The sequence below is a fragment of the Melospiza melodia genome, chromosome 16 (genome assembly GCF_035770615.1).
Source record: "Melospiza melodia melodia isolate bMelMel2 chromosome 16, bMelMel2.pri, whole genome shotgun sequence".
NCBI lineage: Eukaryota > Metazoa > Chordata > Aves > Passeriformes > Passerellidae > Melospiza > Melospiza melodia.
The window spans coordinates 1880909-1897553 of record NC_086209.1 but is presented as its reverse complement, the minus strand read 5'-3'; the positions used below and the strand labels follow the sequence as shown (position 1 = coordinate 1897553).

Below are 16645 nucleotides of genomic sequence, written 5' to 3'. Positions count from 1 at the left end.
AGCTCGTGGGAGAATCTCCTCCTTCCTTCAACGCGATTGGCCGGAGTGAAAGAGGGTTAGACCAATCAGCGAGCGGGAGCGGGCTGGCGCGATGCTCGCCCCAGGGAAAGAGGCGGGACCAGGGCTAGTGGGGCGTGGTCTGGGCGGAAGCGCTGCGCTGATTGGTGAAGGGCAGGCGGGGGCGTGGCCAGGGCTCCCTGAGGGCGGCGGCGGCGAGCGGGGTCCGGGAGGGTCCGGCAGCCGGGAGAGGTGCGGGGAACCGCGGGGAACGGGCTGGGGCTGCGGGACGGGGCCTGGATCCGTGAGGAGGGACCTGGGGGCCGGGGGAAGGGCCCTGGGGGCTGTGGGGAAGGAGCTGGGAGCTGTGTTAACGTGCCGGGAGCAGCGGAGCAGGTGCTGGGGGCTGTGGTGAGGCCCTCAAGGCCGAGGGTAGGAGGAGGATGGGGGGCTCTGGGATGGGGCTGAAAGAGCTGAGGGGGAACTGAAGCTGCTGCAGTTCGTAAAGTGCATTCTGGAGAGGGATGGGTGCTGAGAGACAGGGTGTGGAAGAGGGAAGAGGGGGGTCACCCTGTGCCCCTGCTTTAAACCAGCTCAGTGCTCCAGCTGGACAGGCACTGATCCCACCTCTTTTTCCTTGGAATTTCAAGTGGGGTTTCCGAAAAATCAGCACCAAAGAGCCAGGCCAGCACCTTTAGTTGCTGATTTAGTTTGGAAGAGCAGGGAGCATTAACTCCCTCTCTTCATCCTTCTTCAGCATAATGGTTCCAAAGCTTGATTTCTGTAACTAGAGATGTGTTATTTTATTGGGAATAAAAAATATTCTCCCTTTTTTCAAGGATTCTGGTGGACAGTGCCTCACCCAAGCCATGGCCACACGCCTCAGATCGGTGAGTTGGGGCCTCAAATGGTGCTTGGGGAAGTTTTGTCTTGCAGAAACAAATTCATAAATATTCTGCACATCACTAGGGAAGACATGAGGCTGATCCTGCATTAATGATAATTCTGGGGAGAAAACATGATTTTCCAAGGTTTAATTTGGGTAGGTTGAATTCATACCTTAAAATCAATATAGACACGTAGCTTGGCTTGCCATAAATATTATGCTGTGCAATATCAAATTATAGAGAGTTTATAATAAAATTATGTATAATTGTGGCTGTCCCTGGATCCCTGGAAGTGTCCAAGGCCAGGTTGGATGGGCTTGGAGCACCCTGGGGTAGTGGAAGTGTCCCTGTGGAAGGTGGAATAAAATGAGCTCTAAAATCCCTCCCGAGCCAAACCAGTCTGGGATCCTGGGATTCCTTTGCAGCCTCTGCAGTGCCGTGGGGCTCAGAGGCAGAGGGCAGCATTCTGCTGCAGTGAAACTTCCCTTCAGGCACATCTCAGAGCAGTTCGGGTGCTCTTGGCTCCTGGAGAGTGCACAACAATTAGAGAATGCCAAAGCAGTGTAGGGTGGAAGGGACCTCATGGGAAGGGGTGCAGGGAGAAGGGAAATGTCCGTGAAGGGAGTGGCTGCCTTTGAGGACAGGCTGAAACAGTTTCTGTCAGTCCCTCAGCAGCCATCCGCCCTCTGACTGAATCCCCTCATCTTCTCCAAACCACATCTGTTTGTTGGCTGAACACTTCCAGAGCTGGGGACTCCAGACCTCCCTGGGCAGTTGTGCCAGGGCTTGGCCCCTCTTTCAGTGCAGGAATGTCCCCAATGCCACCCTGAGCTCCCCTGGCCCAGCCTGAGGCCGTTCCCTCTCCTCCTGTCCCTGTTCCCTGAAGCACAGCCCGACCCCCCGGCTGTGCCCTCCTGTCAGGAGCTGTGCAGAGCCACAAGGGCCCCTGAGCCTCCTTTGCTCCAGGCTGAGCCCCTTCCCAGCTCCTCTCCAGCCTCAGCCCCTTCCCAGCTCCTCTCCAGCCTCAGCCCCTTCCCAGCTCCCTCAGCCCCTTCCCAGCTCCCTCAGCCCCTTCCCAGCTCCTCTCCAGCCTCAGCCCCTTCCCAGCTCCCTCAGCCCCTTCCCAGCTCCCTCAGCCCCTTCCCAGCTCCTCTCCAGCCTCAGTCCCTTCCCAGCTGCCCCTCACAGGAGCTCCAGACCCTGACCAGACTCTCCTCTGCAAGGCCCATCCCAAATACCTGCAGCAGCTTTGATGTAACTCAGGGAGCTCCTCACATTTCTCTTGTGGATCACCCAACACTTGGCAGCAGATCCTTTGAGGATGTGGCCTTTCAAGAGTTGTGAACAATCCCTGTCTTTGTGTGGCTCCCTCAGAGCTCTCTGCAGAGGTGGGGGTTGTGTTACAACCAGGAGTAAAACTCTCTCCAGGCAGCACAGAGCATTCTTTGTGTAACAGCTCCCTGGGACTCAGGGCCTGGATGTTCTGTGCTGCCAGTGAGGTGCTTGGGCTCAGTCCAGTCAGACGAGTGGCCAGACTGAACTCTGTTAATTAGTGTCTCCAATCACTGATTTACAAAGCCTAAAGAAAGAGAAAGGGAGGACTGATGGCCCAAAAGGACAGCCCCTGCCATTACCTGGCTGCTTTCTTGGCCCTGAGGGTCACAGGGTCTGATCATGGTGATGGTTTTATGCTCTGAGGTAGCTGTGGCAGGAGGCTGAGGCAAATCACAGAATCAGCCCAGACTCCCAGGCTGCTCTGGGGTGGGAGGGACATAAAACTCCTCCAGTGCCACCCCTGCCCTGGCAGGGACACCTCCCACTGTCCCAGGGTGATCCAAGCCCTGTCCAGCCTGGCCTTGGGCACTGCCAGGGATCCAGGGGCAGCCACAGCTGCTCTGAGCACTGTGCCAGGGCCTGCCTGCCCTGCCAGGGAACAGTTCCCAATTCCCAATATTCCATCCATCCCTGCCCCCTGGCAGTGGGAGCCGTTCCCTGTGTCCTGCCTCTCCATGCTCTTGTAAACCATCTCTCTCTATCTTGCAGGCTCCCTTCACATTCTGTTTGTTTTGCTATCCAAGCACAGTTCATGGGGGCCAATCTTCTTTTCCTTCCCTCCTCCCTGAGCCTCCTGGTTGTGAGCAGGACGCAGAGTCCTTCCAGAACCCCAAAACCAGAGTGTCTGCACTCACAACTCCCTGGGACAGCACAGAGCTTTGATGTCCGAGTTCAGATTCCTCTGGTGGAGCTGCTGAGCAGAACTGCAGCTCACTGAGCCCCAGGGAAGCTCAGGCTGGTTGCTCTGTGTGTCTGCAGGGAGGCTCTCCCTGTCCTGACCTGTCCCTGTCCCTGTCCCTGCAGGGGGGCTCTCCCTGTCCTGTCCTGTCCCTGTCCCTGCAGGGAGGCTCTCCCTGTCCTGACCTGTCCCTGTCCCTGTCCCTGCAGGGGGGCTCTCCCTGTCCTGACCTGTCCCTGTCCCTGTCCCTGCAGGGGGGCTCTCCCTGTCCTGACCTGTCCCTGTCCCTGCAGGGAGGCTCTCCCTGTCCTGACCTGTCCCTGTCCCTGTCCCTGCAGGGAGGCTCTCCCTGTCCCTGTCCCTGCAGGGAGGCTCTCCCTGTCCTGACCTGTCCCTGTCCCTGCAGGGAGGCTCTCCCTGTCCTGTCCCTGTCCCTGTCCCTGCAGGGAGGCTCTCCCTGACCTGTCCCTGTCCCTGTCCCTGCAGGGAGGCTCTCCCTGTCCTGACCTGTCCCTGTCCCTGCAGGGAGGCTCTCCCTGTCCTGTCCCTGTCCCTGCAGGGGGGCTCTCCCTGTCCTGTCCCTGTCCCTGTCCCTGCAGGGAGGCTCTCCCTGTCCTGTCCTGTCCCTGTCCCTGCAGGGAGGCTCTCCCTGTCCTGACCTGTCCCTGTCCCTGTCCCTGCAGGGAGGCTCTCCCTGTCCTGACCTGTCCCTGTCCCTGTCCCTGTCCCTGTCCCTGTCCCTGTCCCTGTCCCTGTCCCTGCAGGGAGGCTCTCCCTGTCCTGACCTGTCCCTGTCCCTGTCCCTGTCCCTGCAGGCTGGCAGGAGCTGCACTGTGATCGGGGGCTCGGGGTTCCTGGGGCAGCACATGGTGGAGCAGCTGCTGGCCAAGGGCTACAGCGTCAACGTCTTCGACATCCAGCAGAGCTTCCAGAGTGAGCAGGTGACCTTCTTCCTGGGAGACCTGTGTGACAAGGAGGTGAGCAAGGAGCAGGGGCACAGGCAGGCCTTGCACTTTTCCTTGGAAGCCTCTGAAGGAAACACATCTGGTGTCTGATGTCTGGATTCTGCTGTGAGCTGGAAAGGGCAGGACTGTGACGGTGCTCACAGGGGTCTGAGGATGAGGGGAGAGATGAGGATCTGACTCCATGTTTCAGAAGGCTGATTTATTATTTTATGATATATATTATATTAAAACTATACTAAAAGAATACTAAAAGAAAGGATTTCGTCAGAAGGAAAGACTGGTAACAAAGGCTTGTGTCTGGGACAGAGAGTCTGAGCCAGCTGACTGTGATTGGCCATTAATTAGAAACAACCCCATGAGACCAATCCCAGATGCACCTGGTGCATTCCACAGCAGCAGATAATCAATGTTTGCATTTTGTTCCTGAGGCCTCCCAGCTTCTCAGGAGGAAAAATCCTAAGGAAAGGATTTTTCAGAAAACGTGTCTGTGACACAGGACTGCTTTGTGCCTGGTGCTTTGCATTACTGTTAGCTGAGATTTTACATGACATTACTGTTAGCTGAGATTTACAGGGTAATTAGAGCCCCTGAGCTAATTGCAGGGGTCTCTCCCAGCCCTTCTCAGCTCCATGAGAATGGCACAGCTCATACTCCCAACAGTCAGGGCAGGATGAGAGGGAGCCTTGGCCATGGCCTGTGTGAGCCATGTGGGAGGTGACTTTGGGACAGTCACCTGCACTCAGCCAGTACCATGGGGAGCTTTAAACCTGCTGCTTCCTCAGGGACCCAACTCCAGGGAGTCCTGAGCCTTGTGCCTGCACCTGGGGATTGCAGGGAGTGCAGCCTGGCCAGCCTCCAGCTCTGGGGAAGCTGCCAGGATTTCTCTGGGGAGAAGAGAGGATGTGGTGTATGCTGAGCACAGGACATTGTGGAGATCCTGGATGCCAGTCCCATCCAGCTGCCCACCTTTATGGAGGAACATGGTTTGAAATGCAGCTGTTTCCATGAAAAAAAGCTGGTTTATTTCCCTGCTGTTGTTTTCTCCTGATGGCTGTTGCTCCATTCCCTTCTCCCCCGTGTTTCCTGCAGGCTCTGCTGCCAGCCCTGCAAGGGGTGTCTGTGGTGTTCCACTGTGCCTCACCAGCCCCTTCCAGTGACAACAGGGAGCTGTTCTACAAGGTGAATTTTATGGGAACCAAGGCAGTCATTGAAGCCTGCAAAGAAGCTGGAGTGCAGGTAAAGCTGGAAAAGCCCTGAGAGCAGGAGGGGCTGATGGACTTTGTGACATTGGCAGCACGGGCCAGGGTCAGCCTTGTCTGAGAGGGGACAAAGGGCTCTGTGATAATGAATTCCCACTTGGCCCATGAAAACCAGTGGAAAAGACTCTGGGCCTCCAGCTTGGTGTAAACTCAATCCCTGATTGCCACAGAAAACCACATTGTGATTGGAATGGAAAAGCTTCCATTAAAATCTGTCCTGGGAGAGTCACCCTGGGAGAACAACACCTCACAAGTGGCTTCTTTCCTGCTTTTATAAGGGGACAGCCCAGAGATGGCTTTTCCAGCAGTGGGGATATTCATGGCATCAACTCCCTCCCTGAATTCCTCACCATGGAATGAGGAGGAGCTCACTTGTGCCATAATCTCAGTGCCTTTTGGTTTAGAAAGTCAATTGCCCACAAAAGGAAGAGCCTGAGGAAGCCAGCCTGGAATTGGAGACTGAATTTTCTCCCTAAATTACTTTGATATCCCATGATATCATTTAAATTAATTAATTTAATTTATTTAAAATTTATTAATTATATTAATTTCTATTATTTTAATTTCATTTATTTCATTTAAGTCACCAAACAAAAACATCCAAGGTTTCTTTTTTTTTTTTTTTTTTTTTTTTGTTAAATCCACTGTGATCTGTTACTGCCAAGATGGGCAAATCTTTGTGTAAAACACTGGGGGTGTGTTAAGTGTTCCAAGCCTCTGATTTTCCTGGAGATGTTTCCCCTGCACTGACTGCCTTGGGGGTTTGTTGGAATGTTTTAATCTCCTTTGGGTAGCATTAAATGATGGGACAGAATGAATTAAAAAGGAGGAATTCTCTTACCTGCAGTTTCTATTCATCTTCTGTTAGACTCAGGTTATTTTCTGTAGGATCAGTTGGTTAAATATTATCATTATTATCATTATTATCATTATTATATTTACTCAGCCTTTGTAAATAATGACCTTTTTATTTTAGGCTTTAAACAACTCTTTTCTCCCCTATCTCTTGCAGAAATTGGTGTTAACCAGCAGTGCCAGTGTGGTTTTTGAGGGCACAGACATAAAAAATGGCTCAGAAGATCTGCCCTATGCACAAAAACCCATTGATTACTACACAGAGACCAAGATCCTGCAGGAGAAGGTATTTGCCAATGGTTAAATTGTTATTTTGGGATGTATTCAATTAATAAAAAGGGAATAAAATCAAGCTGTGCCATGGATTACCACAGAGGTTGAATGAAATGCTGTGTGACACTGCAGAGAAGGTGCCACAGGTGTCACTGCCATGGAGGAGCCACAGGATAATCCCAGTTCTCTGCCACAGCTTTGGTTTCACAGCACTCAGGGGAGGTTTTTGTCCTCTCTGCTGCTTTTCCTGATTTTTATCCTGAATTTGGAGTTGGGAATGTGAAAAAGGCACTGAGTGAGGAGGAGAGGAGGTGGGAACATGGCCTGAGCTGAGGGGCACAGGCCATTACTGAAAATATTCATGGTAAAACACATCTGAGAGTTCACTGCTTTGGACACTTGCACAGCACCAATATCTGCTCTTCTCATGCTCTTACTGCTGCAGCATCTGTGGTTTAAATCTGGGGTAACAATGTTTTCAATCAAAGGCAGCAGACCTTTCCTGGATCCTTTTTCCATGGCTTGCACTCAGCTGGGGAAGAATCTGTGCTTTTTGTGCCACAAGAATTCAGAGTCCCTTCCATGCTGATGCTGACAGTGTGAGAGGCTGGAAGGAATTTCCTCCCCTGGAGCTTCATTAATTTAAATTGTGCAAACATCTGTTCCTTCCCCAGCACTTTGCAGTAACTGATAAAGGGGAAGCTGAGGAGCAGCAATCAGGGGCAGCCCCAGTGCTGCTGATTGTGGCTTTGTTTTGGGGGAAACTCAAAGGATTTTGTCTGTGCCTCCTCCATAGAAATCCCAGCAGCTGCTGGAAATGAAAACACGTGGTTTAGGAACTCCCAAGGGAATGAAATCTGCTCCAGAGCTGCTGAATGTGCTGCTGGAGCTCCAGGGAGGTGGGATCACCCCCTCCTGAGGCAGATCCAGGAGGGCTGGGGTGGGTACAGCTGCTGGGAGGGACAGAAATGGAATTCCTGAGTGTCCTCTGCTCCAGCTCCTGCACAGGGTTCATGGAGTGCAGGAGCTTGGAGAGCTCCTCTGGCTTCTGGGGTGTTCCCTTCCCTTGTCAATTCATTAAGTGCTCAACCATAAAAACTGCTTTGTGTCTGATTTTCTTATCAAGGAGAACTGGGAAAAGAGATGAGAACAAAGGAAGGATCACCTGGAAAGACAGGAGGGGATAATAATTCTTCCACTGGCTCTTCCCAGGGAGATGGGGAGCCCCCAGCCCCTTCAGTGATCATTGTGGGATGTTGGAGCCCTGGGTGCTGAGATTTTCACACTTTCTGTGCTGCCAGGAGAGCTCTACATTGACCTGAGGCTGTGGAGAAGCTTCCAGAATAGAATGACAGAGCTGGGATTGTGGGTGTGGAGTCTGGATAGAAGTGTATGACATCACAGGGTGGGAAACTTAGGGTTTAAGGGTTTAGAATATAGTAATATGTATAAGGCAAGATGGAGGTTTCAGGGCAGAGGCTGGTCCTCCTTTTCCACCTCCTTTTCCACCTCCTTTTCCACCTCCTTTTCCACCTCCTTTTCCACCTCCTTTTCCACCTCCTTTTCCACCTCCCTTTCCACCTCCCTTTCCACCTCCCTTTCCACCTCCCTTTCCACCTCCCTTTCCACCTCCCTTTCCACCTCCCTTTCCACCTCCCTTTCCACCTCCCTTTCCACCTCCCTTTCCACCTCCCTTTCCACCTCCCTTTCCACCTCCCTTTCCACCTCCCTTTCCACCTCCCTTTCCACCTCCCTTTCCTTTCCTTTCCTTTCCTTTCCTTTCCTTTCCTTTCCTTTCCTTTCCTTTCCTTTCCTTTCCTTTCCTTTCCTTTCCTTTCCTTTCCTTTCCTTTCCTTTCCTTTCCTTTCCTTTCCTCCTCCTTTCCTTTCCTCCTCCTTTCCTTTCCTCCTCCTTTCCTTTCCTCCTCCTTTCCTTTCTTTTCCACCTTCTTCTCCACCTTCTTTTCCATAGGTTTGGGTGGTTTTGGGTAATTGGATAAAAAAGTCCCCATTGCAGGCCACAGGTTGTTGGTTATTGGGTTAAAAACAACAATAATTGAGGTGTCATTTCTTAACTGGACAGTTTATCCTTAAAAGGCCTTGTAGAGAGAGGGCTGGGGCTCCATTTTTAGTTTGTTAGAGTGAAGTGCTGTAGAACTCAGGCTTTTTGAGATTGTAACATAAATAAGCATCTGAGTCCCAACAAGAAATACCATCTCCCAGTTTAATCCCAACCCTGCCAGAAAAGAAGTTAAGGCTCCACAGTGGGATGCATTGCTGAGCTCTGTTTTCCTTCTTGATTTCCTTCTCCTCTTTCCCTGCAGGAGGTGCTCAGTGCAAACGACCCAGACAACAATTTCCTCACCACTGCAATCCGTCCCCATGGAATCTTTGGTCCCAGGGACCCTCAGCTGGTTCCCATCCTCATCCAGGCAGCTCAGAGTGGCAAAATGAAGTTCATCATTGGGTGAGCAAGGCCCAGGCATTTCAGAGCTGGGGCAAAGTCAGTGCTGGATTTACAAAGCCCTTTTGGAAGGAAACAAAAGGAAATCAGTTGTGTTATTTCTGTTATTTTTCACTTTCCATTTTTTTTTCCTTAAAAATCCTATGGCAGGGGCTCTCTCCCTGCCATGGTGAGTGTCCATAATGCCAGAGGAATATCCCTGAGAAAAGCTGGTATGGATTGAGCTGTTAAAGAGCAGTGCCATTAATATGAGACAGCTCAGATTACTTGCTGTTAATTTATACCACTTGTGGTCTTTGAGGTTCTGGCAATTAAAATCCTTATTAAATATGAAACACTAAAAGTATGGCCTGAAATTGCAGCACCAGAGAGAGGGAGAAGAGGAAGCTTGGGATGAATTTATCCTGCTGGAAGTCCTTTTTGCCTCAAGCAGATTCTCAGCCCAGCTTGCCTTGGGGCTAAATTCCTTTTCTGTGTGCAGGGATGGAAAGAACCTGGTGGATTTCACCTACGTGGAGAACGTGGTGCATGGGCACATCCTGGCTGCAGAAAAGCTGCACAAAGGCTCCCCCCTGTGTGGGAAGGTGAGAAGGGAGGGGAGGGAAGGGATCCCCAGCCTCTGCTGTGGAATCCATGCTGATTCCTCAGGGCCCTGCACATCATCCTGCAGGCCAGCAGCTCCAGGTTTTCCATCTGTGGGGAGCATTGAGTGCAGCCAGCTGGGCTGAGCTGGATGGATATCCTGGAATTTGCTGCTCTAAAACTCCTTGGGAAGGGCAATCCAGGCAGAACTGGGGGCAGCCAGGAGGCACACATGGAAACACAGCAGCTTTTGGGACACAATTCAGAACAGGAGGAGCTTTTCCAGGTCCTGCTGTGCTCTGGGCACACTGGGGTGTTTTAAGCTGTCTGCTCTGTGCTGTGGCAGCCAGTTTGGTTGACATTTATGAGGAATCCTGGCCTCTGGAGTGCTGGAAGCAGCTGGTTTCCTTGGAAGAGCAGGGATTCCCCCCTCTTCACTCAGAGGTGGGCAGTGCAAAGCAGTTTGTGAGGATGGTGTGTGCTCTGGCCCAGGTCAGGGGTGTGATGTCCTCACATGAGCAGGAGAGGGGCCAGCACAGAGCCAAACCTGGGAAATCCACTGTGACAGTGGTCACAAGGGTCTTCAGGGTGAGAGAGAGACGAGAATGTTGACCTCATGTTCAGAAGGCTGATTTATTATTTTATGATATATATGTATTACATTGTGACTATACTACAAAGAAATAGAAGGAAAAGTTCTCAGAAGGCTAGCTAAGCTAAGAATAGAAAAGGAGTGAATAACAAAGGTCTGTGTCTCAGCACAGAGTGAGACCCAGCTCTGCTGTGAGTGGTCAGTAAATGCAAACATCCACAGGAGAGCAATCACGGATCCACCTGCTGCATCCCACAGCAGCAGATTACCATTGTTTACACTTTGCTGCTGAAACTTCTCAGCTTCAGCAGGAAAAAGCCTATTGGAATTTGGCTCCCAATATTCCCAGTTAGATTGTGCCTGGACCAGTCTGACCCTCGCTGCTGGGCCAAAGGCAGCAACTGCAGTGTATCACCCCAGAGATACCTTGGCTTGCTGGTGGTTGCAGCTGGGCACTGAACAAGTCCAGGCTTGTTAGGAACCCCGTTTACCTCAGGAGGAATAGCTTCAGGCGATGGTGAAGAGAAAAAGGAGAGGATTCTGCTGGAGGGTTTAATGTCCAGAGGTTTATTCCATGGTTACAGAGGTCTGAACGTGAGCAACTGCTCCAACAGAACGATGGCCGCATGGTCTGATCACCTTTTTAAGCTCAGGGACAGGGGGAGGGGAGGGACAGGTGAGCCACCAACCAGGTGAGAGGGGCAGGGTCTCAGGGGAAGGTGACACCCAGACAGGCCAATGACCTCTGGGCATAGGGGCATCCTTTGAACTTGACCAACCACACGAGGCCTTGCTGGAATGTTCAGCCTGATTGACAGGACTCACTCAGCATGGGGGCAAGGGGGAAGGGAGAGAGGTATTGGCACACCTGGGGAAATGACCTGGAAGGCCAAAATGGGACATTACAGCACACCACAACAAAAGCCTAACAAAAGGATTTTAATGAAAAGATGTCTGTGACAATCCACCACAATTTTAACCCCTGGCTTCTCCTCTCCTCTCTTCCAGGCCTTTCACATCACCAACGATGAACCAATTCCCTTCTGGACCTTCATGTCCCGCATCCTGACCGGCCTGGACTACGACCCTCCCAAGTACCACATTCCCTACTGGCTGGCCTATTACCTGGCCCTGCTGCTGGCCCTGCTGCTGGCCCTGCTCAGGCCCCTGGTGACCATCAAGGCCACCTTCACTCCCATGAGGGTGGCCCTGGCTGGCACCTTCCACTACTACAGCTGTGAGAGGGCCAAGAGGGCCATGGGCTACAGCCCCGTGGTCAGCCTGGACGAGGCCATCGCCAGGACTGTGCAGAGCTACCCCAGCCTGCGCCGGGCCAGGGCCTGACTCCCTGCCTGCAGCCTCTCCAGCCTGTGGGCCATCATTTCTGACAGCTCAACGTGGAGCACAGGGCAGCAGTTCCCAGGAAAGGGGAGTTTTCTGGAGTCTCTGCTCCTCCTCCTCGTCATTCCATGTGGGAGCTGTGCTGACAGTTTGTTTCTTGGATGTGACTTCGTGTTTGGAAAGTGCTGCTGAACTCTCTGGGCTGTGAATAAACACCCTGCTGTGCCCTCTTCAATCCTGAGCAGGCACACCAGCATTCCTGCTCCCTTCCCTCCACCCTTGTCCCGTGTTTTGTTGCTCTGGTGACAGCAGCCACCCCTTCCCAGACTGGGGCACAAACACTTCCTGGGGCTGGCTCCCCTCTGCACTTTGGCTTTGCTCTCCACAAGAGAGCCCAGTGCCAGAAAGGACTTCTGCCACCATCTCCTAAATCATTGCAGCTCTTCTGGTTTTCCCTCCATGATCAGGGGGTGGTTTGGCTTCTCCCTGAGGCAGCAGAAGGAACCCACAAGGAGTGTGTTCACTTGTGGCTTCATTCCTTTGTCCATGCAGGATTTATTTCTGTTCCAAAAGAACCCAAGTAAATCACACAGAGCTGACACTGCAGCTTTGTGTCCCATCTCTGAGAGGGCAGATCCCACTCTCAGCACAAACAGGATGTAAATGATTCCCTTTTGGGGCAGGGATCTTTGGGAGCTGCCTTTGAGCAGCCCCAGCACTGTTCTGCACATCTGCAGCCCCAAGCTGCTCCTCCCTGCCCTGCCAGTGCTGCTCACAGGGATTTTTGGTGCTCTGACCACTTAGTCCATGAAAAAACCTCTTTTCCACAAGGAAATGGACACAAAGCAACAGTCCCCAAGCTATTTGCTCTGACTTGTATGTTAAATATTCTTTGCCCTCTAATCTTTCTAAGCACTTCAGTTCTGGTTTGGTTTTAAATGAGGGGTTTAGGTTTGAGCTGGAGTTTTGCCCTGTGCAAATTCCTGGATCCCTGGCAGTTCTGGTGTTTCAAATTTCAGAAGGATGGGAAATGCCTCAGTCACAGAGTTATGGAATCCCAGGATGGTTTGGGTTGGGAAGGACCTTAAAGCTCATCCCATTCCTCCCCCAGGGACACCTTGCACTGTCCCAGGCTGCTCCAAGCCCCATCCAGCCTGGCCTGGACACTTCCAGGGATCCAGGGGCAGCCACAATCTCCTTAACCTCAATGTGCTGCTATAGTCTGATTAAATATCTGATTAAATGGGTTTTATTTGAACTTCTGGCTGTTTTCTGGGGGGGAAAAACCCCACATTGGGCTTTTTTTTTCCTGGCAATTTTGATTTGCTGGTTGACAGCTGGTTTTACCAACCTTGGCCTTGCAGCAATCCCTGTCCAGGTGCTTGGGCCAGCTGCCCTCACCCTGCTGGGCACTGCCCAGCCCCGGGGCAGGGAATGGGCTCTGGTGGAAGGGGGAGGATCCAGAATTTCCCAAAGCCAAACCAGAGGTAAGTCACTACATCCCTGTCAGATTATGCCCTTTTCTGACTTAGAGATGGGGCAGCTGAGAGGCGTTTTTAAAACTTCTCTTCCATTTTCAGTCTCATGTGAAGAGTTAGACAATACAGATGTTAAAATTCACGCTATTACAATCAGAAACTTTCTATCAAACTTTAAAAATTCTCTACAAATTCATTGCCCACACATCACCTTCAGCCTCTAGGTGGCATTTCCCAGCCCGGCAGCTCCAATGCACCCCAAAAAATGCCGTGGCTGTGCCTGGACACCAGGCAGGGCAGGGTCACTGCTCTCCCTGTCCTGGCAGGGGTGCTGAAGGCCCTGGAAGCTCAGCTGGACCAGAGAGGGGTTCAGAGAGGGGTTCCCTGTCCCAGGGGGGACCCAGAGCTTTGCTGGGCTGGGGAGCAGCACCCAGGGCAGGCTGTGCACACCTGGGCTGGGGACAGTGACAAGGTGGCACCGAGGGCTGTGCACACCTGGCTGGGGACAGTGACAAGGTGGCACTGAGGGGAGGGCAGTGCACACCTGGCTGGGGACAGTGACAAGGTGGCACTGAGGGATGTACACACCTGGCTGGGGACAGTGACAAGGTGGCACCCAGGGCAGGCTGTGCACACCTGGCTGGGGACAGTGACAAGGTGGCACCCAGGGCAGGCTGTGCACACCTGGGCTGGGGACAGTGACAAGGTGGCACCCAGGGCAGGCTGTGCACACCTGGCTGGGGACAGTGACAAGGTGGCACCCAGGGCAGGCTGTGCACACCTGGGCTGGCAGCTCTCCCGGTGCAGTCAGGAGCTGCCAGGTTCCTCTGGCTCTGAGCACTGCTGTTTCCCAAGCCCAGGCAAACAGGGAGTGCTGGATCCTGGCTGTGCCTCCATCCCTGGCCACAACACAGCAGGGCTTTGCTCCATCCACAGCCTCTTCCAGCCCTGCTCCAGCTCCTCCTCTTGTTTTCCAGCTCTAACAGGCATAAATCCTGCCCTGGATTTTTGGGGCAGTGATGAGATCCTGCTGTTGTGCCCTGCCTGGATGTGTTTTTGTGCCACCTCTTCAGCACTGGGAGGGTGTGGAGTTGCTGGAGAGAGTGCAGAGGAGGAACCAGGATGCTCAGGGGGATGGAGCAGCTGTGCTGGGAGGAAAGGCTGAGGGAATTGGGATGGAGCAGCCTGGACAGGAGAAGCTTTGGGGTGACCTCAGTGTGGCCTTGCAGGGCCTGAAGGAGCCAACTGGAAACACGGAGAGAGACAATTTACAATGGGGGGAGGGACAGGACACAGGGGAGGGTTGGATGGGATATTGGGAATTAGGAATTGTTCCCTGGGAGGGTGGGCAGGCCCTGGCACAGGTGCCCAGAGCAGCTGTGGCTGCCCCTGGATCCCTGGCAGCGCCCAAGGCCAGGCTGGACACTGGGACACCCTGGGACAGTGGGAGGTGTCCCTGCCATGGCAGGGGTGGCACTGGATGGGCTTTGGGGTCCCTTCCAACCCAAACCATTGTGGGATTTTTATGGCTTCCAGTCTGTATTATGTGTGTCAGCAAGCAGAGGCTGTGAAGCAAAATTGCCATTATCAAACTTTCCTTCCAAACATGCAGGATCACATGCAGGTGCAGTCTGTCCCTGTCAGAACACTCAACAGGAGCTCCCCACGACTTCAAAGAGTTCCCTGGAGCACTCTCATCAAACTCCTTATCTCCCTCTCTCTGCTTCCCTGGCTTTTCCTGCTGCAGCTCCTCATTTTGCTGACCTGAGATTGGTTTTGGCTCTGGGAGAGATAAGGAGAGATCTTCTGTTGCTTATCCTGGAGAAGGGAGAGGGAGGGAAGAGAGAGGATTACAAGTGCTTTTCTAGGTGGGGTTAAGGTGACCAAAACCTCCATTCCCCTCTTACAGGGATTGCAAAGGGAACTTGCTCAGGAGGATTGACCAAGGAATTCCTTTCAGTGCTGCCCTTGGAACGTGGGGGAAGCCTTGGTCCAGACACACCTCCAGAGAGGAAAAAGGGTGGCTTGGATGTAATTACCAGAAATAGGTAAGAGGAAAAATGGATGAAAGCAGGTCAGAAACGACCCTGCATGTCCAGGGAGCAAAAAGGCTCAGGGGGCACTGCAGGGGTGTGCAGGAGGTGTCCAGGGCCGGGCTGGGAGCAAGCTGGGACAGTGGAAGGTGTCCCTGCCCATGGGGTGGAACAGGAGGGGCTTTGAGCTCCCTTCCAAGCCACAGCATTCCACGGTTCAGTGAGGTTTGGGAGCAGTGTGCCACGTGCACCCTGCAAGCACTGGGGGATCCCAGACACAGGATCCAGGCCTCGCTGCAGGGCTCCAGCTCAGCGTTTCGGGGAGCTGTGGAAGGGGTGTTTTCTGTGCCAGTACACCCAGTTACCCCCATGTGCTGGTGGCAGGGAGCACAGGACATTCCCACAGCCCCAGCCGGGGCGGGCTGGGCTGGCTCTGCTTCCCGGGAGAATTCTCTCCCGGTTTCGCTGTGCTTGTGCAAGCCCCGGGCCGGTGCCAGGCCCACGGGGGAGAGTGGTGCAACCCTGCCCTGTCAGGGCAGGGGGAAGAGCAGCTTGTTTGCCTCAGAGCCTTGTTTGCAGGGAGCTGGCCGAGCTGCTGAGGATAAATCAGCATCTCCTGCTTGCGCCACAGCGGCTTTGGGTGTTGCGGTGGCACCGCGGTGTCCCCGCCACAGCGCTGCCTCTGCCGTGGCCCAGCTCTGCTGACAGCACCACTTTGTGTTGTGCTGGCACTCCCGAGCCCCAGGAGGGTGCAGGTGTGTCCCTGAGCACGGGCAGGTTGCTGTATTCCTGCAGGGAATCCTTGGGACACACAATGCCCTGCTGCCACCTGCTATTAGGAAGGTGAGGCCTGGCGTTCTGGCAGAGCTCTGCAGTGACACCTCATGAAAAACCAGTTGGATTCCCTTGTAACAAATGGGTGTAGTGGTTTTACACCCTGCGACTCATCACGGCTGGGCTTGGGGCTGGTGGCACCTCTGCAAAGCCCTGGGCACTGCAGGGATCCTGCCCTGCCCTCCCCCTCAGCATCAGGGAGGGGCTGCGCAGAGTGCAGGAAATGTTCCAGGGCAGCTCTGGGCTCTGGAGTGGGCTTGGTGGATTCCTCACCGCCAGAAAATACATACCAGAAAATGTTACAGGATGTTGCTGTAGCTGTTCAAACACAGGCTGGGCTGTGAGGCTCTCTGGGCAGGAATCACCTTTGCCATAGGAATGATTTGGTAAAACCCCCTTGCCATGGAATTAGCTGCCTGCATTTCCAGGCTGGAGCAGGTTCCCTGCAGACAGCCCTGTTCCTGCAGGAATGAGCTGTGGGGTTACAGCTCTTGGCACCCAGCTGCCCTGGACGTGGCAGAACAAGGATCAGTCAGTGCCAGCTGTGGGGCATCCTCATGAGAAAAGGTCTTTGTGCTTTCCTGGGAGAGCAGATCCCATGAAAATCCATTTCCTGGTGAAGTCAGATACTCCAGGCTGAAATTTACTTGGTAACAAGAATGTTTTTAACCGAAACTGGGGGAAAGACTCTGTTTTCTTGCTCTCCCATGCTGCAGGAGTGTGTGTGTGTCCCTGGAGAAGCTGGGGGGGATTCAGGACCTTGCTCCTGCTCTGGGCTCAGGCACAGCTTTACCTGAGCCTTGGCTCATGGCTGAGGAGGGGGCCAGGCCTGCAGGGTGGGGGTTCAAGCCAG

General features: G+C 53.3%; 1 protein-coding gene across 2 annotated transcripts; it reads left to right on the top strand.

The window, feature by feature from the left end:
- The first annotated feature begins 180 nt into the window (after positions 1–180).
- Positions 181–12705, top strand: NSDHL (NAD(P) dependent steroid dehydrogenase-like). 2 transcript variants are annotated; one of them, XM_063170276.1, is made up of 8 exons: positions 181–249; positions 837–887; positions 3933–4094; positions 5172–5318; positions 6354–6482; positions 8793–8935; positions 9414–9516; positions 11115–12705. In XM_063170276.1, exons 2-8 carry the CDS (start codon positions 867–869, stop codon positions 11448–11450), a joined length of 1041 nt encoding a protein of 346 aa, XP_063026346.1. In that variant the 5' UTR covers positions 181–249; positions 837–866; the 3' UTR covers positions 11451–12705. The 2 variants fall into 2 exon arrangements, with proteins under 2 accessions (XP_063026346.1, XP_063026347.1); XM_063170277.1 differs by lacking the exon at positions 181–249 and adding an exon at positions 410–429.
- The last annotated feature ends 3940 nt before the right edge of the window (positions 12706–16645 follow it).